Source organism: Panthera tigris, chromosome B2 (assembly GCF_018350195.1).
Source record: "Panthera tigris isolate Pti1 chromosome B2, P.tigris_Pti1_mat1.1, whole genome shotgun sequence".
NCBI classification, from domain to species: domain Eukaryota; kingdom Metazoa; phylum Chordata; class Mammalia; order Carnivora; family Felidae; genus Panthera; species Panthera tigris.
The window spans coordinates 134,941,272-134,968,563 of NC_056664.1; the positions used below are offsets into that span (position 1 = coordinate 134,941,272).

The 27,292-nt window shown below is 43.8% G+C and overlaps 1 protein-coding gene across 2 annotated transcripts in view; it reads left to right on the plus strand.

Annotated features, from left to right (window-relative positions):
* The window catches only part of MTHFD1L (methylenetetrahydrofolate dehydrogenase (NADP+ dependent) 1 like), a 185,735-nt gene that overhangs the window by 74,390 nt on the left and 84,053 nt on the right, over window positions 1-27,292 (plus strand). For both annotated transcript variants that reach the window (XM_042987318.1, XM_042987319.1), the window contains exon 20: window positions 726-837. In XM_042987318.1, the coding sequence (XP_042843252.1) occupies window positions 726-837 (112 nt within the window). The remainder of the gene's footprint in view (window positions 1-725; window positions 838-27,292) is intronic.

Here is a 27,292-nt window from a genome sequence, read left to right on the forward strand (position 1 = left end):
AACGTTACATGGTTGTCCTGCCATTCCACACAGCTCATTAATTGTATTGATTTTTTTTGCTTTCTTTCGATTTTTCTAGAAGTGATTGACTTCTTTTGGAAGGAAAAAATACACCTAAATAAGCCTCTTAGACCATCAGGGTCTAATTCTGTTCCTTTAAAAACTGTAATGCCAAATACTGTGAAGGGAGGTAAATGGTTTACTTCACTGTCAGTGAGTCAGCTGAGTGCTTTCTCAAAGTTATAGTAGGAAATAATCAATTCTTACAGCTTTTCTCCTAGTTCAGCATTAAATGTCGGATGACCACTCTTGGAGAATACACCAGGAATTTGGCCCTTTGGGAGAGTCGGGGTGTTTTCATTTTCTTTGAGAGAATTTGGGGTTTTTTTAATTTCTTTTTAACGTTTATTTATTTTTGAGACAGAGAGAGACAGAACGTGAACGGGGGAGGGTCAGAGAGAGAGAGGGAGACACAGAATCCGAAACAGGCTCCAGGCTCTGAGCGGTCAGCACAGAGCCCGACGCGGGGCTCGAACTCACAAACCGCGAGCTCATGACCTGAGCTGAAGTCGGACGCTTAACCGACTGAGCCACCCAGGCACCCCGAGAATTTGTACACTGACTGTGCAGTATTGATAAAAGCAGAATGGCTTCGGTGACTCACCGCCTTGGTTCATTCCTCCCTTTGTCTTTGGGGGTTTTAATTTGTCCTTCAACTTCCGTAGGGAACACCTGTGTTTGTGCACGCTGGCCCCTTTGCTAACATCGCCCATGGCAACTCTTCAGTGCTGGCTGACAAAATCGCGTTGAAACTGGTTGGTGAAGAAGGATTTGTGGGTAAGTCATTTCTTTGTAAATTTAGTTGTTGTAGAATATGGAAGAGGTCTAAAAGTCGGTGGCAGAAAAACAGCGACACCCACTCTGACCTGAAACATACTGTCTCAGACCCACCTTTCACAGAGGGTCTCAATATTGGAAAAGCCCTGTGGTCTGGTCTATACTAGATGTGGTGATGGAACCGTAGCTTCTCACGTCAAGTCCGTATGGGTTTGAATAAGCGGCCTGACACTCGCTGGCAGAGCGATCTGGGACACATTTTTAGCGACCCTCTGAGCCTCAGTTTTCTCCTCTGTAAAGCGGTGATTGCAACATGGTTTCAAACCTCGTAGAGTTATTATGAGAACCAAGTGAGATGATTGATCCATTCAGCAAATATTTATCGCGAACCTAGCATGTGCAAGGCATGCCACTCGGAGCCTGGAAACACATGACGAGCGAAGCAGACCCGGCCCGGCCTTCGTGGAGCGTAGGTGCGGAGTCGTCATCTGTGTGTGAGTAACAGAAGTACCAAACGTCCGCCGTCATTAGCAGTAGAAATCAGTTTGCTCTTCCTCAGATCGGAGGATTAGTTTGTGTCTGACGGAGGGGAGCCTGCCGCCCATGGACTTGGAAGATTTCACTGGTAGGACTTCACACTGTCTGCTGCTGCCAAGCTCCCCTTGGCGGTGTCTGCTTCTCTTTGGTTTCCATTGGCCATTCCAGACGGAAAGGGGGGGCGACTGCCATAGACTACATTCTACTGTAGAATGTGCCCATTCTACTGCTGGCCCCGATGCCCCCCGCGAGGTTACGGCAACAAAAGACAAACAGGTAACAAGGAGTCTTGGTCTAAACGCCAGAATCTGGCATCAGACAGACCGCACCGGCAGATCTTCACGCGCCAACGGGTGATTTCCACTCGCCACGTTGGTGCCTGTAATCGTCAAGTCTCACGGTCGCGGCTTTCGCGCTAATCACGAGCCTCCTATCGACCTCAGAGAAGTGAGTTCTTTCACTAGAAAAGGTTCTGAGCCCTGCACTCTTCTGCCCAGCCATTATAAAGTTCATTCAGGGTTGTTGAGACTGTTTTTAAGAACTCCCTGTAGGTATACAGTCCGGATCAAATGAGAATTTATGTGGTTCATTCCTCCGGGTCTGTACTTGGCTGCTGGGGTACCAAATCCACTATAAGACTGGCTAGACATGCCGTCGAAATGGATTTGCTCGATCGATCACAGCATAATTGCAGAGCTAATGGACAAGGAGTCTGCACAGGGCAGGCACTGAAAAGCGGGGTGCTTCTGTGAAGTGGTGGTCCTGACGCATCCACTCCACAAATAAAAGAGCTTCTAGAAGAAAGCACTCTGTTTTGTGCCGACAGAGCTCTCTGTACCGATCTTTACTTTGTCCTCATGTATTTCTAGAATACGCGTTTCCGTGGCAAAGCATCTTTAAAGGTGTATGCTGAGGGGGCGTGCAAAACTTACTAGCTTCCCGTGTGACCTTGGACACACCATTAGCCTCTCTGGGCGTGTCCCTGGGAGACATTCTCACGTGAAAAGTGAGAAACTGGACCGGACGAGGAATTGCGTGTGGATGGGCAGCCGTGACCCTGAGATCGAAGCTGGGGGATCATGACCCTAACTGGTAGTTACCTAACTTCTCCAGGGTTCAACTTCCTCTTTTGGTAATAGAATACCTTGCAGTAATTTAATGAGTACTATCAAATGAGGAATTGCTGTGTAAACCATGGAGGACCAGGGAAGTGTCAGTGATTTCGCTGATGATTTCTGTGACCTCTTCTAGTCTTAAGGGGCTGTAAGCGGGGGGAGAAGCCAGTGCCGGAAATCTGTCCCCTGCCAGATGGTTTAGGGGACCAGCTCGAGAGTCGGTATCTGGCTCTTTCCAAGTTGGGTCACTTCAGGTAACTTAACCCTTCTTAGCCTCAGTTTCCTTATCTGTAGAATAGGGCTTTACATAAGACTCGCTTCACAGCTTTGAAATCAGGTTTAAGTGAGACTGTGCACGCTAAGCCCTCGCACAGCGCCTGACAAGGGGTGAGAGCAATTCTAAACCACTTATCATTATCATCCTCTCCGTCGCCGATACGTGACTAATCAAGGTTAACTTTCCCTTTTTTTCTTTTGTTTCTTCTTTCCCTTTGGTTAGTGAGTTTATTTTTAACTGTGGGAGAATCCATCTAACATAGAATTGATCGTCTTAGCCATGACTAAGTGTACCACTCAGTAGTCAAATGCTTCCGTGTTATTACAGAACCATCATCACCATCCATCTCAAGGACTCTTCATCTTGCAAAACTGAAATTCTAAAAAAAAATTTTTTAATTCCTCTGATCACTTTCTGCCATAAGAATAGTCTCATTTTAATTTTAAAAAGCGTGTGTGCCGTCTCGCACAAAAATAAGAAAACTCCAACTTTCATCCGTATGTAAGCGTCTCCTCTCTTACGTTGGACCTGCCTTTGACCGATAACGGGAAGGGAAAGGCGGCTTCTTCTCTGTCCCCCATCATCTTGTCCTTAGTCCCTTAGTCTGCCTCTGGCCCCTCCAGGGTTGAAGCTTTGACATTCAGTGGTACCCACCCGGTCTCTTCCAGCAGAGGACCCACACTCTTGGCAGAAACCCTCCGGGCAATATCCTTTTTAGACAGTCCCGCTGCTAACTCAATACCTGATCTCCAGGCATCATAGACCTTCAACCCGTGTTCTTCCCGTTGGTGGGAGTACAGTTACACACGTCTCACTTGAGTCTCTGTTCTTTTGCCAGGGGCTGTTTCCTTTCAGCCTGCAGGCTTACTCATCCCCAGTCGACCACTGTGGGTCTCTGCCTCAGTGAGCCTTTCCAGTCCTGCTTCTAAAGCCTCACTCTCTAGCTCTGCACCCTTTCCACCGGGGGGGTGGGCAATGGGACTCTGCACACTGGTCATTTTCTTTGAAGAAATCCTTTCGTGGCTTCTAACTTTGAAACTTCAAGGGAGCTGTTGGGCTAAAGGATGCAGAATCTGTTTCCAAACAATGTCTTTGCAAATGTTGCTAGGTTTAGTATCAGCCTTTAGTGCGAGAAAAACTGACACTGTTTGGGGGCTTCAGACAAAAGGGAAGCCAAAAGAGCCCCATTTTAACATCGTCTCAAGGAAGATAAATGCAGGAGACCTAGGTTTATCTGAAGCCTGTGGGAAAATGTACACCCTTAGAAGAGTCATTGTTTATAGAAGTCTGTCTCTCTTATTGTGTAAGAAGCCCAAACCTAGAAGAAGATTGATAATTTGGATTATATTTAAAAATAAATTGTGGGGGCACCTGGGTGGCTCAGTCAGTTAAGTGTCCAACTTCAGCTCAGGTCATGACGTCACGGTCTGTGAGTTCGAGCCCCACGTCGGGTTCTGTGCTGACAGCTCAGAGCCTGGAGCCTGCTTTGGATTCTGCGTTTCCCTCTCTCTGTACCCCTCCCCCGCTCGCTCGTGCGCACGTGCTCTCTCTCTCTCTCTCTCTCTCTGTCTCAAACGTAAATAAACATTAAAATTTTTTTAATAAAAATAAATTGTGTCTGATAAAAGATAGGGGATTTAAAAAACAAGAGAGCGAGTATGAAAAAACATTTGCAGAGGTAATAGACAAATGACTAACAATTGGAGTATATATAAACCACCAAGGATTATAGATTGATTTTTTTAAAGCAAGTAATCCAGTAGAGAAATGGGCAAAGGGTTTGAAAGGGTAATTCACAGAGAAAGAGCAATCTGACAGAATTTCTGGGTCAGACTGAAAGTGGGCAAATGATCTGGCATTTTCAGTTCTATGTAATACCCTGGAGAAGAAGTAACCGAAGATTTATTTAAGTCCTTTGGAATAATTTACTTGAGTACACGTTCATTGAGCTCCTGCTATATGTCAAGTAACGTATGGTAGAAGCTTGGAATCAGATATGTAGGACATGTATCTTGGCCTGCAATAATTTACAATGTGGTGTGAGAGATAAGCCCATAAAGAGAATCTCGATGGAAGTACAATGCACGTATGAGATTAGGTATCATACTGATGAATGAAGAACCTTCAGAGATGACGGGCATCTCTTACAATTTTCCCCACACTGCAGGTTTCATGAAGTACGTTTAGTCTAAGATATTTCTGTGTCCCAACACACACAGGAAGGGAATTATTTTGTCTACTCTGCAATAATTATTCCAAGATAATGGAATCAATATTCCATTTAGACTTAAAATCGAGTGAAGTTTATTTGATTACAGTTGGCTCTCGAACAAGTTGGGGGTTAGGGCACCGACCTCCATCCTGCGTAGTTGAAAATCCGCATGTAACTTTGGACTCCCCAGAACTTAACTACTAATAGCCTACAGTTGACAAGAGCCCAAACACAGTCAACGAACACATATTTTGTGTATTGTGTGTATCATACACTGTAACCTTACAGTGGAGCCAGCTAGATAAAATAGTATTAAGAAAACCATAAGGGAGGGGCGCCTGGGTGGCTCAGTCAGTTGGGCGGCCAACTTCGGCTCAGGTCACGATCTTGCGGTCCGTGAGTTCAAGCCCCGCATCAGGCTTTGTGCTGACAGCTCAGAGCCTAGAGCCTGCTTCAGATTCTGTGTTCCCCCCAACCCCTTCCCCCCCCTCCCCCACTCATGCTCTGTCTCACTCTGTCTCTCAAAAACAAATGTTAAAAAAATATATATTAGGAAAATCATAAGGGAAAGAAAATATTTTTATAATACTGTAGGTATCGAAAAGAAAATCTGTGTATAAGTGAACCTACCCAGTTCAAACCCACGCTTTTCACCAGTCAAACATAATTGCGCAAATTTCTCAGACTTGACCGGAATAGTCCATGAGAATTTGGGGGAGCGTGCTGTGGTCCCTGTGATCGCTATCTCTATTTCTCCTTTAGCCAGTAGTCCTCATGGGAGTCCACTTAACCTCCATTCGTTGCTATGAAAGCAAACATTTCTTCGGCATCAAACCCTAATCATGGGTTATATTTTTAAAAAGAAGAAGAAAGAAAAAGAAAACAACATTGAGTTTCTAGGCTTTAATAAATCATCTCATTTTTAAACTATTTGTAAGGATTTCAAACTTACACAGGATCCTTGGTTTTTTAAATTTGCTTTCTGTTTTCTTAATTTGGTTTTGATTCCCATTTCGAGTGAATACCTTTCCTTCACTCTGGAATTCAGCATACGCTTGTACGTCTTTATAGCCAGGAGTTCTTAACTGGTGGTTACCAGCCATCCCTCCCATAATTAAATACAGAGTTATATACATAAATATATGGTGTGTTTTTTTTAAGTTTATTTATTTTGAGAGAGAGAGAGTGGGGGAGGGGTAGAGAGAGAGAATCCCAAGCAGGCTCCACACGGTCAGCGCAGAGCCCAACGCGGGGCTCGATCTCATGAACCTTGAGGTCATGACCCGAGCCGAAGGCAAGAGTTGGCCACTTAACCGTCTGAGCCATCCAGGCACCCCTGTATTTTTTTTTTTTTTTCAACAGAAGGGCTCCCTGATTCTCATTACATTTTCAAAGGTGTCCACGACCCAAAAAAGATAAAGACTCAGGGCCTTCTTCTCGTGGCCCAATGGATGCCATGCGCCATTTCACCATACTTGCTTAATAATGATCTATACGAAGATTTGGTGGCTTTTGAAGTTCCACCCACATTTGACGTTCAGTGCCCTCTTCCAAAGTGCTGGTCAAGATGTTGCCTAAATTGACTGTGTGTCTTCTTGTCACCTGAACACAAACCCACAGCGGGTTCTCCACACGCCGCCTGGGTACATAAGCACGAGAAGATAGTACAGCAAAAGGGCACATTAGACCAATGCCCAATTGAATCATCCACTGAGCTTTGCCCTGAACATTTCACGATGAGGACTTAGAGTTCAGAATAAATAACCATGGTCATTCCAAGACAAACCGAGGAAGATTGGGAAACAAGGCCTCATTAATATGTTCGTTACAAACACTGCCATTCTCTGAGCGGGTTCCCGAGCTCCAGACCTGTATCCCAGCCCGGTCGCCATATGCATTCCCTCTGAGGCCTGAGACCATTCGGTGGGGTGGGTGCTGGTATCGTTGTTCTACAGATGACACAACTGAAGCCTAGAGAGATTACAAACTGTGTCCTCTGACATTCACCCAGTCAGTGATGGAGGGTACAACCTCAGGGCCCCCCTTGCACCAAAGCCTATGCACATCATCACTTGACTCTGTCTGCAGTGATTTTCTCCTCTGTCTTTACTGAGTTGCATCTTCTTAACGGTCCTCTTCCTTGTCCAGTGCCCCTTTTGCAAACCGTTTAGATCTTACTCCCTGGGCTTCGGGAACCTCCGCTGGCAGTTGCCCCCCAGTCACCAGCGTATTGTCTGTTTCCGTTTTCATTGCCATCAAATTTTAAGTATCCTTTCATTTTGGAGAGAAGAGGACCAGACCAAACTAAACATTCTGAGAATTTCACCCAGCCTTTAAAAAAATCTGATGTCAAGTAGCCTTCCAGCTTTCTAAGCTGGAATTGTCCCCGACCTCACTCTGTTTACATTATTTAGAAACACAGATCTCAGCCCAGGCTCTACTTTTGTTAGGATACCTCCCACTTTTTTTTTTTTTCCTCTAGTGATTGTATCCATAATTAAAGCAAGGACGGGAAGTGCAGAGGTATATTGGTCACGTGCTAACCTTCGGGAAACTCCTAATCACCAGTGCTGTTCTTTAACCGCTGTGTTCAGGAAGCCCAGTAAGAGAAGGCGGTTTTCGTGGTCGCGGAAGTTCGGGTTTCTCTGATGTACCTTGAGACCTAATTTCTTTCGCCCTCGCTCCCATTGCCGCTCTTTATTCCAGCCCACCTTCCTCTTCCCATGCTTTTGTGTAAAGACGCCCTCCCTTCTTTCACCAGCCATTCCTCTGCCCTCAAAAAAATAAGTGAGGGGGAAAAATGAAATATTCTGAGTATACAGTATCCAGGAGTATAGGCTCATTAGTATAATAAATGCCTGTGTTCCCATCACTCACTCATCTGTGTCAGAACCACAACATATTGCTGTGAGTGCTTTAGTGTTTTTTTGCTTTTTTTAAATTTTTTTTTAATGTTTATTTATTTCTGAGACAGAGACAGAGCATGAGTGGGGGAGGGGCAGAGAGAGAGGGAGACAGAGAATCCGAAGCAGGCTCCAGGCTCCGAGCTGTCAGCACAGAGTCCAACGCGGGGCTCGAACCCACAAACCATGAGATCATGACCTGAGCTGAAGTCGGTCGCTCAACCGACTGGGCCACCCAGGCACCCCTTTTTTTTTTTTTTAATAAAACATTAGACACAGAGTTGAGGTCCCTGTGAGTCCCTCCCTAGTCTCATTCCCTTTTGCACTTTTCTAGAGGAAGCCACTATCCTAAGTTAGGGATTATCATTTCCGGGAAGAGTTTATGCTTTTATTACTTAAGTATGTATCCACAAAACATCTACAAGAGAGATTCTCGGACCTTCTCTGTTCATGTTGTGTCGCAGCAACTATTTCCTAAGGCATGTTGGGCCAAGAGAAATACTTAATGCTTCCATTTATTAAGTAGTTAGGTCCGAGCAACTTCCTGGATGTTTATGTCCTGACAACTTAGTAGCTGTCTGGAAAAAAAAAAAAAAAAAACGATACATGTACATTGAAAGAAAAATATTATTTCATTTTAAAATAGCCACCATATGGGGCGCCTGGGTGGCTTGGTCGGTTGGGCGTCCTACTTCGGCTCAGGTCATGATCTCACGGTCCGTGGGTTCGAGCCCCGCATCGGGCTCTGTGCTGATGGCTCGGAGCCTGGAGCCTGCTTCGGATTCTGTGTCTCCCTCTCTCTCTGCCCCTCCCCTGTTCATGCTCTGACTCTCTCTGTCTCAAAAATAAACATTAAAAAAAAAATAGCCACCATAGGGGCGCCTGGGTAGCTCAGTCGGTTAAGCGTCTGACTTAATTAATTTCAGCTTAGGTCATGATCTCACGGTTTGTGAGTTCGAGCCCTACATCAGGATCTACACTGTCAGCACGGAGCCTGCTTGGGATTCTCTCCCTCCTGTTTCTCTGCTCCTCTCCTGTTCATTCTCTCTCTCTCTCAAAATAAGTAAATACTTTTTTTTTTTTTAATTTTTTTTTTTTTTTACATTTATTTATTTTTTGAGAGACATAGAGCACAAGTTCGGGAGGGGCAGAGAAAGAAGGACACACAGAACCCGAAGCAGGCTCCAGGCTCCGAGCTGTCAGCACAGAGCCCAACGCGGAGCTCGAACTCACAAATCGTGAGATCGTGACCTGAGCCGAAGTCGGACGCTTAACCGACTGAGCCACCCAGGCGCCCCAATCAATACACATTTTTAACAAATAAAATAGCCACTGTAGCTTATTAATAAGATGTGGGTCCTTGTTGAGCACTGAACTTCTCATTCCTTGAGATTGGTCCACACTTCAGAGCTCATTTCCTGTTCCGCATTGGTTTTCACACCATTCCTGCTCTTGCTGCAGCAACTGCCAAAAATTTGGCTCCACAAATATATGATGTCATTGAAAGGACCATGGAGCGTTAAAATTGAGACCGCGAAGTACCTCAAAGTAGTAGAACTTGTAGGGTTCAACAGATGTCGAGTGTGACCGAGTTTCCTTCCAAAAGTGAAAATAACCCACGGGTCCTCTGAGTTCAGTGTGGTGCCTCAGGATACCTCAGCACATAAATTTGAGAACCACGGATATACAGCATGCGATTGTAGCATTTTATACACTAATAAATCTTACTATCTGCATTGTGCTGCAATAGCGTTCAGCAAACTTTTGCTGTGAAGGGCAAGACCGATAATTTAGGCTTTGTGAGTCATAGCCTCTCTGCAAATAGTCAACTGCAAAAGCAGCCGTAGAGAAGACCTACACGAATAAAGGAAGCCGGTTTCCAATAGATTGATTTATTCATGGGCTCTGACATGTGAATTTCATGTAATTTTCACATGCGGTGAAGTATTTTTCCTCCTTTTTATTTCCCCCAACATTCAAAAAATGTTTTTTAAAAAAGTAAAGAGAATGAAAACGTCGTAGGCCACTCAAAAGCAGGAGGCGTGCTATTTTTGTTCAACCTTACATTTCCGCATTTATCGAAGTAACTGTGATCAAGTAAGCCTCCTCCGCCCCACAGGGCAGTCTTCCGTGGCATGAATATAGCACATAAATTTGTGCGTTCTTCCTTCAGGGGCACTGAGATTCCTTTTGGTACCCTTGGTATTTGGTACAAATAATGCTACCGGGAACATTATCATTTAGGTCTCTGAAAATAAGCGTAAAAGTCGTGGAGGGTCTGTTCCTAGGAGTAAGATGTTAGGGGTTATATTTTCTGAACATGAACACTTGGCCATTATGCGTTACAAATATCTTCTCCCACGTGTGGCTTATCTTTTAAATGTGTTCATTGTACCTTTTCTTTTTCCATCCTTTCTCTTCACGATTCCTGCTTTTGGAGTCATAAAGATACTCTATAAATCTGTATTGGCTTATAAAATGTTGCCACTTACATTTAGGTCTCTAACTGTCTCGCAGTTTATGTTTATGCTGTCCCGTTTCTTGAGTTCACCATTTGTGAAAGTTTTTCTTCCTTGGTGATTCTTCCAGAGGTGGCTGTCAGCTCAATAGATTTAAATCAGTTAGAAGTTCAGCTCCCCTCATCCCATGCCCTGAGGTGACCAAGGCCAGTGCAGGTGCTGGGACTTGAATCTAGAGCTGCTTTTTTTTTTTTTTTTTTTTTTAACATTTATTTTTGAGAGAGAGAGAGAGAGAGAGAGACAGAACATGAGCAGGGGAGGGGCAGAGAGAGAGGGAGACACAGAATCTGAAGCAGTAGAACAAATCATAGCAGGCTGAATCTGGAGCAGGCTCCAGGCTCTGAGCTGTCAGCCCAGAGCCTGACGCGGGGCTCGAACTCATGAATCGCGAGATCATGACCTGAGCCAAAGTCAGACGCTTAACCGACTGAGCCACCCAGGCGCCCCTGGCGATGCTTTTTAATCCACTTATTCTGGCAGCGTGAGGGTTCCCTCCCCCTTCTGCCTCCTCAGAGAAGAGCAGCCTTAACAGATGGTTTCTCTGGCACTGCTCATCAGCCTTGAAGACCAGCACTTTTTGCAAGAAGGGGATCCACATGTTGTCTGTCCTTGACCGTTGACCTGCTGATGCTGAACTTCCCTTGGCAGCAGGACCTGGTTTTTGGAGACGTGACCTGTGCTGACCCTGTGTTGTCCAATTCCGAACATTTATCATAAAAGGTCCCGCGGACCTTTGAAAAGAAAGGGTTAAATTTTCCGGTCTATTTACTTTTCTGTCTTACAAGATACTTTGAATAAAACTATCTTCACGTGCAATGCTTTCAGGTTCTCTATTTGATTACTATTTGTATTGCTGATATGTTCTTTAAATGTAAATCAAATCCCAAAATTTTTGAGATAAGGAAGAAAGAACCCTTTACTCGTGAAGATAACAGAAATTTTAGATCTTTAATGCTCTCGCTCAGCAGAAAAAGGAGTATGAGGTGATAACCAATTTTCTAGAATTGCGTTGCAGAAGAAAAATCCAAAACAAATGAGTATGAAATGATTGCAAAACATTCATCCCTTTCTTACGCTAAAGTAATTGAGGAGTTTTTAATGAGAAGCCTGGTTTCTATTTGTTTTTCTCTGTGGTGCCTTTGGGATAGTAAAGTATGAAAAGTCATGGCCCCATTTCTCTGCCTTCCCACGAAGTGCCCACTGTCCTGGATGTTCAGACTTTTTCATTATTGCTGCCAACTTACGTATCTTCTTCTGTGTGTGTCAACTCTTTCATAATTTTTTTTTTAAACTTAGCATTTGTTGGTTAACACTCACCACATTTTACAACCTGATCTTTCAAAGCGTTGGTGGAATTCAGTTTGAGTACTATTCAGTTGCCCTAACATTTTTGGGTTCCTATTTTGGGCGGTAACCATTTGTAGGTCGTTTCCTGCTATATACACTGAAAAATCAAGATAATGGAGATGACTTTCCTCAGAGCAGCCAAACGTACTCAATTGTAGGCTCCAGCTGCCTGGGTTTGTTTGTATGTTTCTTTTTATTTTCAAGTGTAATTGACATGCAGCGTTATATTAGTTTCAGGGGTACGATATAATGCTTCAACGGTTCGATACGTCGTTCAGTGCTCCTTGTGAGAAGTGTGCTCTTAATCCCCTTCCCCTGTTTCACCCATCCCCCCCCCCCACCTCCCCTGTGGCCACCATCAGCTCTCTATATTTAATAGTCTGGGTTTTGTTGTTGTTGTTCATTTTGTTTGTTAAATTTCACGTATGAGTGGAATCATATGGTATTTGTCTTTCTCTGACTTATTTCACTTAGCATTATACTCTCTAGCTCCATCCTTGGCATGGCAAATGGCAAGGTTTATTCCTTTTTATGGCTGAGTAGTATTCCAGTGTGTGTGTGTGTGTGTGTGTGTGTGTGTGCGCGCGCGCACGTGCGCGCGCACCCCACATCTCTTTACCCATTCATCCATCGATGGACGCTAGAGTTGCTTCCGTTATCTTGGCTATTGAAAACAAGGATACAGGGGCGCCTGGGTGGCTCAGTCGCCTGAGCGGCCGACTTCGGCTCAGGTCACGATCTCGCGGTCCGTGAGTTTGAGCCCCATGTCGGGCTCTGTGCTGACAGCTCAGAGTCTGGAGCCTGTTTTGGATTCTGTGTCTCCCTCTCTCTCTGCCCCTCCCCCGTTCATGCTCTGTCTCTCTCTGTCTCAAAAATAAATAAACGTTAAAAAAAAAATTTTTTTTAAAAAACAAGGCTACAATAAACTTAGGGGCACATATATCTTTTCAACGAATATCCAAAGCAAACCAAAACACTCATCAGCTGCCTACGTTTAAATGTCCTCCGCCGTGTGCTGGACATGTCTTTGGGTAGTTCACCTAACCTCCCTAAATCACAGTTTCTACAATACCTACCGCGAGGCTTGCTCTGTGGATGAGGTTCCGTAATGCTGGAAAAAGTACAGACTTAGATGCACACTCAACAGTGGATGCCGGCTATTATTAGCACCTTGGGGTGCTACGGATCTTTACGTTTAAGATAATTCTTCACAAATACTAATTCGTTTTCAAGTGAAAAATAGCCGCTGGGGTGGCTCAGTCGGTTAAGCAGCCAACTTTGGCTCAGGTCATGATCTCACGGTCTGGGAGTTCAAATCACGCATCAGGCTCTCTGCGGACGGCTCCGAGCCTGGAACCTGCTTTGGATGCTGGCTCTCCCTCTCTCTCTCTCTGCCTCTCCCCCGCTTGCGTGCTCTCTCTCTTTCTCTTTCTCTCTCAAAAATAAATAAACATTTTAAAAAAAAAAAAAAAACCTCATATGAAACCCACAGAGGGATTTGAGTTCTGGCAATGGGAAACCCTACTGCTTGTCCCTTCTCATACAGAGGCGTCGGGACCATCCAGAGGGCATCTGAGAGATCTAAGGGGACTGGATTGCTTCAGATACCTTCCTTCTAGAAGGCCTTGTTTGAAGTTTTTTGTGGTTACCAGGAAGAAAGCCGGGCGCCCAGCAGATCCACAGTGCACGATAGCATCCCAGCACATCTCCCTGTCTTGCCTCAGCCTTGTGCGACTCTGGATCGCAAAAGAGCCAAAGATACTTAAACTCACATTGTTGAGAAACAATGCGGAGCGACTTTGCAGTGGCATTAAACATTAAAATTAAAAACATATGGTCTGAAATTCGACTGGCATATTTATCATCTCAAATCTAGTCTTGGTGCCAAAAGGGATGCTAATCAAAACATGAGGGATTGGGCTTCTTATTTGGGAAAGACCATCACTGCCAAGGGGAGAGAGGCAGGATGCAAATCATTTTGCGATTTGGAAAAATAGAGTAGCTAAACCATTTAGTAGATGCTGCTTTTAGCCAGCTTGAAGAATCTACATAGGTCCAATACCCTTGCATTCATTTCCCAGTGCAAGAGTTTCACCTAGGGAAAATTTAAATGCGTTGAGGACCTCCCACATATGTGTAACTTTTGTTTGTTAAAGTAATACTCTAATCATTATAGAAGAATCAGAAACTTTTCATGAGAGAGGAAGAAAATTCAAATTATGTCCAGTATGCCCGTGCAAAGATAATTCACTTTTTGCTTTAATATTTCCCTACTTCTGCGTGGGCATCTCCTTTTAAAGGATGGTTGTAATCCAGGGCGCCTGGGTGGCTCAGTCGGTTAAGCATCCGACTTCAGCTCAGGTCATGATCTCGCGGTTCGTAGGTTCGAGCCCCGCGTCGGGCTCTGTGCTATCAGTGCAGAGCCCGCTTCGAATCTTCTGTCTCCCTCTCTCTGCCCCTCCTCTGCCTCGCACGTGCCCCCCCCCCCTCAAAAATAAACATTAAAAACGTTTTGTTAAGACCGGTTGTAATCCTACGAAGACGAGTTACTCTTAGTTTTTAGCTCTTGAGACCTTGCAGAGTCCAGAGGTCCACCACGATTCTGGAAAGAGCCATTCTCCAAACTGTTTCTTCTCTCTCTGCTGTGCACGTCCCCACCCCTCCCTGCCATCGCTGCACTGCCACTCACTGTGGCTTATCTAGACCGTGGCTGTCTTTCTGCAGAATTCTGCTTCTTTCACTGTTTTATTTGGGGGTCCGTTCTCGCTCATGCTCTGATGGTCAGTTCTTACCCTTCATCCTGCTCGGCTGTTAGCCACATCGCACAGCACTCCTCTCTTCCTTAAAGCTCTTTCTGAACATCAGCCTCTCCTGACTCTCCTCCCGGTGGCCCTCTCCTGTGTGTGTCTTTGCTGGAGTGTCCCTTCTGTTCGCAGCAGGCTGTATCCTCAGTTTCTCCGTAAATAGCACGTAAATTTCCCAATTCAGAGAACTCCCTAGAGGCAGGGAAGGGACCAGTCCATGACTTTCTCATCTCAGAGTATAAGAATTACAGACAAGGATTCTAGGGACAGCCCTGGTTCAAATTCCAGCTCTGTCCTTACCAGCTCTGTGACTGAGCAGGTGTTGTGCCCTAATGCATTCTTAAACTCAACACGCCCTTCCCTCTTTTTATAACAAATTTGACTGACTTATATGTACTACAAACTTATACGTATAATTTCAAAAAAACAATACTATGTTAATTTTGACATAAAAGTATTTTATATTACACAATATGAATTTCAATACGTGTTGATTAGAAGAAATATTTTTTTAAGTTGATTTTTATTTATTTTGATAGAGGTAGAGAGAGCAAGCGGGGGAGGGACAGAGAGAGGGAGACAGAATACCAAGGCTCTGACAGCGCAGAGCCCGATGCGGGGCTCAAACTCATGAACCTGTGAGATCATGACCTGAGCCGAAATCAAGAGTTGGACGCTTAACCAACTGAGCCACCCAGACACCCCTGGGGAAAGTTTTGAAAGAAGTTTTGAACTTTCGGAATGTCTAACCTGACCTTGACTGTTTCCATTTACAAAATGCAAATTTATTTTCAATGAGCTCTCTAGCCCATCCCTAGTTAAGATTTATGTATATTCTAAATAACGTGCTCGTCATGTAATCCGGCTTACCATCATGAAATGTGGAGTTAAAATAGGCTCTTGTCAAAACATGTTTTGCAGAGATTAGTGGCATGTAAATTAACATGAAATGATTTTAAAATGTGATCCAGAGATTAAAGCTGGAGGTCTGAAGTTCACAAAATGCATAGACTATTTTAAGGAGTTTATTAAGATCCAGTGTGTAATAACTTGTAAATCTCCATTATAGGAGTATTATTTTACCCTATTTTGGCTGAGAGTAAAATTACCCTTACCTAATATATAAATTATAGTTTAGAAAATTGTACTTCCGTGAGGTTGTCTTAAACTTGGAGCAGTGTTTAGTATAATTACAAGATTATACTGTTCTTCTTCAAAGAAAACAATAGATTTTCTAGTAGGAATATTAAGAAACTGGTAATTGGGTAAGGAACGTTTGAGTCTTTTGTGGACCTAATTTTCACATCTTTTGAGGAGCAGGGAAAGAAACATTGATTACTACTGTTTTCTAAAACCCTCCTCTCTTACCAGCTTCAACCATAAATGTTGTTTGATGCATTAATACTTTGATATAAGAAATGCCAATTGAAAAACTACCCAAGGTTTAAGAGAGTTATGGTTGCTTACAAAGTGCTTGAGTATCATGTTCAAAATAAGGCAGAGTAAAGAAGTAACTTTGAGGATGAAAAAGGCATCTCAATGGAATAAGACTTCATGTAAAAGAAGAATTTAAATAGAATTATAAAACAGAAACTAACAATCAGCGTCATATTAAACATTAAAGTCTTAAAGAAACAAGACAAGAATGCCAATCACCACTGTGATTTGTCTTTATTCTGGAAGTCCTAGCCAGCGTAATGAAACAAGAACAGTAACAAAATTAAAAAATTGAAAAAGAGGAGACTAATATTTGATTTATATGCAGTATGATTATATCACTAGGAAATTTAAAGTATTTCTTTTAGACAGAGTTTTGGTTGAATAGTTTGATACAATATAAATATGTACAAGTCCATAATTTCCCTTCAGATCAGCAATAAAAAGTTAGACACTGTAATGGGAATATCCTACTTCTATGTGTCCCCAAAACAATAAAGTACTTGGGAATAAATGTAACAAGAAATGAGCACGGAGAAAAAAGAATTACGAAGTTTTATTGAAAGACACAGCACAAGGCCTGTGTCGATGGGAGGTCTCCCCGTGTTCTTGGATGGCAGTAAGCCATGTTAAACAATAAAAATTCTGCTGTGTCGAACCAACATATAAAATTAGGGTGCTATACCATGCCATGCTATCCTAAGCTATCCAATATTATACTCTGCTGTAGTATATCATTACCAGGTGAAGCTACACAGGACATTGAACCTCATGGCTAAATTAATAACATAGTCTAGACTCTGTAAAAATAAATTCATGCGGAGAGACAAAAAAATTTAAAAGAATAGTGATGGATGACTTAACCTAACTCTTGATATCAAAACAAGGTAATTCTGCCACAGTAATAAAGAGGGATTGGCAAAGAACTGATACTGAAAAACCCTCTGACGTGTCCCTACATAGACTTATTCCATTATATGTAGAAATTAATAGTTTGACACACATGACCTTCACATTGACTAGTGGATGGATCATTGGTTAAATGATGTTTGGACAGTTGGCTATTAATTCTATTTATTTATTTGTTTGAGAGAGAGAGAGAGCACAAGCAGGAGAGGGGGCAGAGGGAGAAAGAGAGAGAGAACTTTAAGCAGGCTCCACACTCAGCATGGATCCTGATGTGGGGCTCAATCCCACGACCCTGGATCATGATCTGAGCCAAAATCAAGAGTCAGGCACTCAACCGCCTGAGCCACCCAGGCACCCCAGCTGTTAAGTTAAAAGCACAAACCTCATAGTCCCTTAACACAATATATTAGGAATGAACATAGACGAATGTTTTAATGTGAAAATTAAAACTTCAAGAAAAAAAGCAAAACTAGTTTAGTATTATTGATATAACATCAAGGCTATTAAGAAGAATCGATTTATATGAAACATGAAAAGATGTTCACGATATATACAGTAAAAAAAAATGGAGTTACAAAACAATTTTTTAATTCTCATTTTTGAAAATTTTGAAATAAATGTACTGTATATGAAATGAAAAGGTACAGAAGGTATAAATCAGGGGTACATAGCTGGCTTAGTCAGCAGAGCATATGACTCTTGATCTTGGGCTCATGAGTTCAAGCCCCAGGTGGGGTGCAGGATTACTTTTTTTTTTAAACATTTATTTTTGAGACAGAGAGAGACAAAGCATGAACGGGGGAGGGTCAGAGAGAGGGAGACACAGAATCGGAAACAGGCTCCAGGCTCTGAGCTGTCAGCACGGAGCCCGACGCGGGGCTCAAACTCACGGACCGTGAAATCATGACCTGAGCCGAAGTCGGCCGCCTAACCGACTGAGCCACCCAGGCGCCCCTACTTTTTAATAATGTATGTCAAATGATAGCTTTTATTTCTCAATGGGAAATGGGGTCTTTGCGATTTTTACTTTATACTTTATTTTTCTGGTGTTCTTGAAACTTTTGTAATTAGGGTATGTGACTTGTGTAATTTTTAAGACAGGAAAAGTTGACTTGAAACATCTGAGGGAATTTGACCTGCAGAGTTAGGGAGAAAGGAGTCCTAGGCAGAACAGCAAATGGACATAGGTGGGAAAGTGTTGGTGGGTTCTGGGGACGGTGTAGCTGGAGTAGGAGACGCAGAGGGGTGAATCTCATGGTGAGATGAAGTCATTTTGGAGGGGATTAAGAGCCAGTCTGAAGTATTATGTTTTCAATTAATAGCGGAGGTAAACTGACAATTTCTAAATAGTAGTTCCAGGAAGAAGCCTGAGAAGATGGCATTTGAGACAAGCCGTGAAGAATGGTTAGGATGTAAAATAAAGCAGGACAGAGAGAGCAGACAGGCCGGTATGTGCTTAAGGAACCACCAGTGGTCCGGTAGCCCAGAGACATGGCAGAGAAGACAGATTGCAGGTATGTTTTCAACATCCTTTCAAGTGATGGAGAAGAGTTAGTACAGTTTCTAATCTATGAAGGCTTCCGGAATGATGCACAGTTATTGCTGCTGGGACTCCCCACGAAGGTAGTGTTTCTCTTACCCCCTCCCCCCTGCCCCTCTCGGAAGCCATTCCACCTTCCTGAAGTGGAATAGTGAGGGAGGGGGAAGGGCCACAGTCCTGTCCAGGGGGGCTCCCTGCCTAGGAAGGGACTCTGTCAGCGGGTAAAGATGTGGGTGCTGCAAAACCCAGAAGACTTAACCTCTGGCTATTTGCACAACACAAGATCCCAGAAATACAACGTTGAGTGAAAAAGCAGGTTGTGGGATTGTAAATTCAATGTAACACATTCTTAAAACACAAAACCGGCACTGTATGTTGTTTATGCCTTTGTATGTACGTACAAGTACGAACACACGACCTGGAGAAGCACCAAGTTGGTAAGAATTTCCCTTTCTGGCGGCGGGGGGCAGGGAGCCCAACTGGGGACCGGGCATGGGCGACCCCAGCTCTCTCTGTGCTGTTTACCGCTTTTGTAAGAGGAAAATAGGCAATTGTGGTCAAATGTTAATGTCTGTTACTTATGCGTTGCATGCCGGGGAGGGGGGAGCCGGGGGGCCGGGGACAGGGAGGAAATGCGGGTCTGTAATTTAGGAGACAGGCTGCGACCAGAGCCTCAGATTGGCAGTCATCGTTAGAATGTGGTCAAGTATTTAGCTTTTCTTAGAGCTAAATCTGGATGTTAATAGTCACGTTTAGAGGGTCAGGGCTTTGCCTCGCTGTCCAGCAGAAGTGATGGATGGAGGGACGAGAGCTGACGGTGTCGGGCCAGGTGCACCCGCTGAGCCTTTCTCTGTTCAGTTAGGCTCCAGTGAATGAGGTTCTTAAAAAATTGTTCCATGTTTTCAAGCGTCGAGGCACAAGAACATTCTGAATGTCAAACACCAGCAATCCGAGCACCTTCTCTTGATTCCCCCCCCCCCGCCCCCATCTTGTTTAGTCCTTTTTGTTGTTGTTGTTTTGTTGGTTTGTTTTATAAAATTGCACGAATGCTTTGGTTGACTGTGGACTGTTATTACTTTTTAAGGGTCAGGCAATAATTTAATGATGTAACTTCTAAACATTTTCAAAACAACTATAAAAACAGGGTTTTTTTGCCTCCAAAAAGCATTTCCTTGTTTAGCACGTAACACACACAAAGGAGGTGGAATTGAGAGCGAGAACCGTTCTTGAAGTCCGATGAGCAGAAAACCTTTGGAGTCCTACACGTGTATCCTGTGCTGTTGCACACTGACGTACTGCTGTTTCCTGCTTTTCAGCCTTAATTCTGTGCCTGGAACTTGTGATCAGACCTCTTCCAATTGCTTTGCATCACATAGCTTTGGGGCATTTATGGGCACATCTCAACCTCTAAAATTTCAGCTCTTTCATCAGCAAAACGTTAAGCAAGTCTCACATCTTTTCTAAGTTAGATATGGAACCTTGAGTTCAGTCCCAGAATTACTGTTGTACACAGAAAGAAAACACTGCATACTGTTGAATGAAATCAAGTGCAGACTGAAATGAAAAATGCTTTAGTATTTCTGAATAGGCTCTGTTTTCACAAACACATCAGTTAAGATTAGGTTCACCCACAGATAACAGCAACAGTGAAAGGAAGGGACCCAAAGCAAATACAAGTTTATTTCTCTGTCACATAAAAGAAATCCGGGGTAGGCAACCTGGGCTGGAATGACAGCTCCTCCATCGTCAGGGACTCTCTGCTGCCTAATAGTCCACAATGGTTGCCGAAGCCCCAGCCATCACATCTGTATCCCAGCCAGCAGAAAGAGGGAAGAAAGGCCCACCCCCTTTTGAGGAGCCTTCCTGGAAGTTACACCCACCACTTCCGGTAGTTAATCACCTTGGTCCCGTAGCCATACTTAGCTACAACAGAAACCAAGACATTTTCTGACTCTACATGGTCTCCTTCGAACACAAAGGCGAGTTGATGACCCCCTGGCAGCGTGACACAGCTCAAGAGGCTTGTCAGGCACACGGTTGAGTTAATGCCGAGTCATGCACGTCACCATCTCCATTTCCTTTGTGACAGCACCTGCCGGGTAGCCAGGCAAGGTTGAGGAGAGCAGACTTTTGACTTCCCTCCAAAAACCTGCCCGGGATCATCTTCTCAGTCGGCCAAACGGACTGGCTCACCTTCATTCTTAAGTTCATCGCAGATCCTTTTTGAAGGAGAACTTAAAACAGGACCAAAAGGAAGAGTGGCTTTATAAATCGCGACTCGCTCTTATAATGGAATACTATAAAATGAGATATTGTTTGGAAGATGTGAAAAGTCTTCGGGAAATGCTCCGGATGAGGTTCACCCAGAAGAGCAGGACACAAAAGTGTCTAGAGAGTGTGACACCCATTATGTTAGAGATAGAGGCGTATAAATGGGGATCCCTGTCCTTGGCGGGAGCAGCCCCTGTCTGCCCTTCGGGCCCATCTCACAAATGTGCAAGCAGCATAATTTGTGCAAGTAACGAAGCCTCGTTTTAATGTTTCTCTTTCGCCAGCATAATAAACATGATAATGAACGTATATATACACTTAGCATTCCCCTGTATAAAACAAATAATCTTATTTTATTGTCTTTTTTTTAATGTTTTTTTTTTCTTTTTGAGAGAGAGTGTGAGCGGAGGAGGGTCAGGGAGAGGGCGGGGTGGGGGGACAGAGGATCCAAAGCAGGGTCTGTGCTGACAGGCTGACAACAGCGAGCCCGATGTAGGGGCTCGAACTCACAAACCACGAGATTACGCCCTGAGCCACCCAGGTGCCCGCGAGCAATCATATCTTAATCAGCAGTTTTTCCTAAATGGGACGCACTTTTAGATAAAAGGCCGGGCTGGGAACATACAAGAGAAGCAGAGGAGAGAGAGGTGACCAGTTGAGGGTTTGTGGCTCATTTATACGAAATGACACGCATACCAAGCTGTCGCTTCAGCTCCTGCTGGGCTTAGGGATAGGGTAGAGGCAGGTGGTGGGAACATTAGACTTACTCCTGATTATTTGTTACTTTTTCCCTGGACTTCTCAAGGGTGTCTTTCCTCTCAACAGCAGAGCGATAGCCAGGAACAGAGATTACAGTGAATATGGTTACAATTGCCTGATTTGTTGCTGCTGATTTGTTTTTCGCATCAAATTTTCCAGAAATTTCCACACCAAATTTCCAGTTCCAAACTAATAATAATGTAGTCATTTAAAAATTTTTTTAACATTTTTTTTTTTGAGCGTGTGAGTGAGGGAGGGGCAGAGAGAGGGAGACCGATAGGATCCCAAGCAGGCACCTTGCTCTAAGTGCAGAGCCCGATGCAGGGCTCGAACTCACGACGGTGAGACCATGACCTAAGCGCAAATCAAAAGTCAGATGCTTAACTGACTGAGCCACTCAGGTGCCCCTATATTCATTTTTTTTTTTTTAACATTTTTATTTATTTTTGAGACAGAGAGAGAGCATGAATGGGGGAGGGGCAGAGAGAGAGGGAGACACAGAATCCGAAGCAGGCTCCAGGCTCTGACCCATCAGCCCAGAGCCCGACACGGGGCTCGAACTCACAGACTGTGAGATCGTGACCTGAGCCGAAGTCGGACGCTTAACTGACTGAGCCACCCAGGCGCCCCCTTATATTCATTTTTTAAGCATAAAAAGGTCATGTTGAAAATAAGCCAAAGAAAAAATATGCTCATCCCTCCTTTTCAAGGTTATTTTCTTTACTTTGAGTTTTTTACAAATGTAAATATGCATTATTGGTCTTTTCAGTGTGTTCTCAATTTTTTTTTTAAGTTTATCTGTTTATTTTGAGAGAGAGAGAGAGCACAAACAGGGGAGGGGCAGAGAGAGGAAAAGAGAATCCCAAGCAGGCTCAGCACCATCAGAGCAGAGCCCGATGTGGGGCTCAAACCCACGAACCACGAGATCATGACCTGAGCTGAAATCAAGAGTTGGACGCTTAACTGCCTGAGCCACCCAGGTGCCCCTCTTATTTTAAAATCCAATCCTTTGGGGACACCTGGGTGGCTAAATCAGCTGAGTGTCTGACTCCTGAATTCAGATCGGGGCATGATCTCACGGTTTGTGAGTTCGAGCCCCGCATCGGGCTCTGTGCTGACAGTGTGGAGCCTGCTTGGGATTCTGTCTCTCTGCCCCTCCCCTGCTCGCTCTCTCTCTGTCTCTCTCTCTCCCCCAAAATAAATAAACTTTAAAAAAAAAAATCCAGTCCTTTCAGGATCCAATCCCATCAGACAGGCAGGGGACTTTACTCTCCTGTCCGGGCCACGCATACTGAAGAAAACGTAGAAGGCAGGATAATGCAGACCATTCCTGCCTCCACACCGAAAAATACAGCCTCAGGATCAGTGAGAGGAACATTGCACCTCTGACCCTAAACACAAATGTAATGACTGATAAAAGTGAGATTGGGGTCATTGTTCCTTGGGAGCTCGCTGTTCTGTTTGTACAGCCCTGAGCAGAAGAGAGCCAAGCCCAAATCGTTGCTCTTGTGAGAAACCAGTAAAACCTGCATTTCTTCCTCTTCCCTTCCTAGATGAGAAATCTGCATAGAGTCTGGGCCAGTGACTCGTGGCAGTTTTGACTCAAACCCGAGGCCTGAAGTACCTTTTTTTTTTTTTTTATCACAAATGCACGTGTACACAAGTGTGCAGGTACACAAAACCAGAATCACGTCTTCTGGAACAACACTCCTTACTCTCATTGCGTGGGATGTATCCTAATAGTCCTTATATTGTTTCTTTTTCTTTTTCTTTTTCAAATTCTGGTTGCAACCCAGGACGCTGCTTTTCTGAGACGCTGATGGGTCTCTGCCTGCTTGTTACGTGCATTGTAGTATCTTCCAGCTTCCAAGTGTAAAATGCTTTCCTTCTGTCTGTCTTCGTTTTTTCTGTTAGAAGCGTCATACTAGGAATGTTGGCATATTCAATTTGTTCTCAGACTCAGTAATCTGAGTTTCACTTGCTGGGTTTCTTTTCCTTGCAGAAAAAGCTATTGTAGGTTTTTTTTTTATGGTTCCCCCCCTCCCCCCCAAGCCGGGAACCTTTCAGATAAAATATATTTACCTTTTGACATCTTTACTTTTTGACTCTTTGGGTTTGTTTTCATAAAATGCTCAGCAAAAAAATGTTCTATTTCATCTGTCGATTATTTTAGCGTAAGTTAAAGCATTTGCAAGCTTGTTTCTCCTTCGAGTTCTTTTCCTTGTGTCCAGTTCTTGGGAGCTGCAAGAGAACAGTTCTGCCTCCATGCGATCATCCAAAATTCCAGGCCTCTAGCCAGAACTTTTGGGACACCACCGTTTTGCTAAAAACGGAAGGGTTAAAACCCCGGTCATGGCAGTGACATTGTAGAAATGCTCGTGATCGCTGCAAGAAGACGGGAGCTATTTGGATAATAGATTCGTGAATTTAATTCAGTTTGGGAGTTTTATAAGGGAGGTAAAAATAACATGTATAATTTAATTTGCGTCTTTAACATTTTTTTTTTTTCCAAAATGAAGTTTCACTTGGGTCAGAATTATTTTACAAAACAGGATGATTAATGATATTTTCAAACAATGTGAACCAGGGTCTATTACTAATTAACTCCAGAGGAAGGAAATTCTGGGTCCCTGACACTAAAGTGCATCTAAACAGCATTACTGGTACTTCCAGAGTTTTCTGTCGTTACTGAAAACATATGGTTCAAGTGGATCTGTGTCCTTTTTATATTTTGCTTATTATTTTTCTTCCCTTTCCCCAGATACATCCTCAGTAACTTTCTCATGCTTTCTACTACGACAAAAATTCCCTAATATGTGCCCAGTTGGTTCTACATACTCTTAGGGAAATTTGACCTTGAGACATTTAATAAAACCAAGGAGGAACATAGATTAAATAGACAAATCCAAAGGAACAGAAAAGATTTGATTGTTTTGGTAAAATTTCAGAGACTTAAGATGAGCTAGATCCTCAAAATTAATATATTTGACATCAAGTTTAATTTTTTTTTTTCCAGCAGTAGTAATAATGCTGAACTTCTCTTCTCATTAATGATCCATCCTGGTTTCCTTAGTCTCCTCCTAGTCACTGGGGAAAAAGAATCAAACTGCTCAAAGGCTAGCCTGCCTCGAGCTCAAGTTCAGAATTCTTGTGCTTCTGTGACTTTGAATGGAGTCTTCCCCGAGTTTATCTGCAGATAGCTGTAGCTGGATGGGTGTGTTTACCAAGGGCAGAAAGAGGCAGCTTGAAGAGTCTAGTTTCTATTCTTTTGTCCCTGTTGGGGAATTGTAGTCACAGTGCTTCAGAGTGAAGTCTAGTCCCGCATATTCCTTGCGTTACAACGCAGATGGAAATTCCATTAGCAATTCTTGTGACATCAGGCGCATCAAGTAGCCAGATACCTAGGGAGAAATGATCTTGGTGCCTCAGTTGAACTCTGTCTCAGAGTCCAAGGACGAGTTTCCCCAAGGTACAAGCAAAAATGAGATGCCTGGCTGGAGGAGGCTGGGAAGTCAAGTCTAGAGGTCTGGCTCCCCCAGTGGAAAGTGAGCATTTGGTTCTCGGGAGGCCCGATGCCCGAACACGTGTTCTCTGCCTGTAGCCCGTGCTGCATTGGGTACCGAAGGCAGTGAAACTGGTCCAGGGAGCTTCGTCTCCCTCAGAGCTCTTTCCTTGCTCCCACCCTGCTGCTCCCCAGGACTTCGCACTGTTGGCACACGGACCAAAAACTAAGAGAGGATTGTGATTCGTAATTCCTAGATCATTTGCCCCAAGAGAGAAAACAAACCGATGAATTCCACTGAAAAAAGAAAGAAACGCATATCATAATGGTGAAGACTCGCCATTACACGCTTTCTGTTGTCACAGCAGAAATTCTTACCGCACTTAGAAAACAAGTCGGGACGCCCCTGTCAGAGCTCAGGAAAAGAATTGATGAAGATAAGGGCGTTTCACGTACCAAAATATTGAAGTGCGAGGTGTCAAGATTCTTGGTGGCAGCGCCATTTTCCATGCTGCATCGTGAGTTGGCTCATTGACAAGGTGGCAGGGGCGGGGACACCGGCCTAGACTGCAGTCACTGGGCCTCGCTTTCAACCCAAGCTCCATCCTGTAGAGCTGTGTGAGCTTGGGAAGAACTGTTGATCCATAGCCTCACAGGCCGGATGTGGCAGGTAAAGGTCCCTCCTAGGTGTTGAAGAACAAAACGAGACAGAGGACGTCTAGAACATCGCCTGGCACGTAGGCGGTACTTAGGAACTAGCTCTGGGCTCTCCTGGTGCCCAGTCTTTAATTAGAATAGCTTTCCCCATCATAGATGTTGGTCTTCAGCAGTAAGACTGACCATTGCTACAAACTTATTTTTTTTCTGTCCATCCCTCCCTTCTTATGAGGTTCGTACAGCAGTCACCCAATGAGGTGCTGTACTTTTCATCTCCAGAAACTGCCACGTTGTAGCAAACACATAGAGTTCGTACTGTGGTTATCTTGTTTCAGGAATTTATGGCATGTAAGGGTATTATTGGTGTAGTAATTTTGTATAATCTTTTATTCTGGCATCTAATGCATTTGTAACGTGCTCAGGAAGAGTATCTAGAAAGTGTAAGGTGCCATTGTCATGATTGAACCGTAGCACTATCAAACTCTGTTGTTATTTTGGTGGATAATTCCACCTTTGGGTTTTTTTGGAGGCTGAGAAGGTGAGGGACTATCCTGTGCTTTGTAGGATATTTGGAGGCATCCCTGGCCTCTGTCTACAAGATGCTGCAGACTTTCCCAAAAGTCCCATGGCGGGGGGGTTGGGGGGGGGGGTAGAGTCCACCCCCATTAGAGAACCACTGATCTACCAGTCGAGTTTGTGATTCCACAGAAGTGGGTTCAGAAAACGTACCAAAGCATGAGATCATTCAGAAGTAAATGCAAAACAGAATCTAATTCAAGGGGCGCCTGGGTGGCTCAGTCGGTTAAGCGTCTGACTTCAGCTCAGGTCATGATCTCGCAGTCTGTGAGTTCGAGCCCCATGTCGGGCTCTGTGCTGACAGCTCGGAAGCCTGGAGCCTGCTTTAGATTCTGTGTCTCCCTCTCTGTCTCTCTGCCCCTCACTGACTCATGCCATGTCTCTATCTCAAAAATGAATAAACAGTAAAAAAAATGGGAAAAAAATTGAATTCAAGCTTATTGCATAAATAAATAAATAAATAAATAAATAAATAAATAAATAAATAAAAGTTTTTAAAATACCAAAAGGAATTCAAGGAAGAAAAAGTAAAAAAGGAAAAGGTTGGAGCGATACACCTTTTTAATTAGGTAATTAGTTAATATTCCCAATCTTTGTCACGTTAAAAATGTTTCCTCACTAAATGAAGACGTGTACATACATGACTGCTTAAGAGCCACACAAAGGAATAGAGGTTCAGTAATTGTTGAATGGGAAAAAGGGAGGTTTTTCCTTAATTCTGAGATGGATGTGTTTAATCCAAAGTGTTTTTTAATAGAATGCCAAGTAGCAGAGGGCGCGTAGTGCAGAAAGGAGAGCTCTGAGCTGTGGATCAGAGGGACCTGGGACACCACAGTGGGCTCTTCCCACAGGAACGTAACTTGCCAGGCACATACGGCCCAGCGGAGGTTAGTTCCCTCCTAGCTCTAGAATTTTATGAATCCGTAAGTTTTAGGTCCCACCTAGGAGGAGGTGATGACATAAATACCTTTTTTTTTTTTTTTTTTTTTAAGTAAGTTAGCTGATTGGTGCTTGCTTATCTCAGTCCTAATTGTGATTAAGGTTTTCTTCTATGCATTGTGCACTGCAGATCGGACCTACGATGGAATAT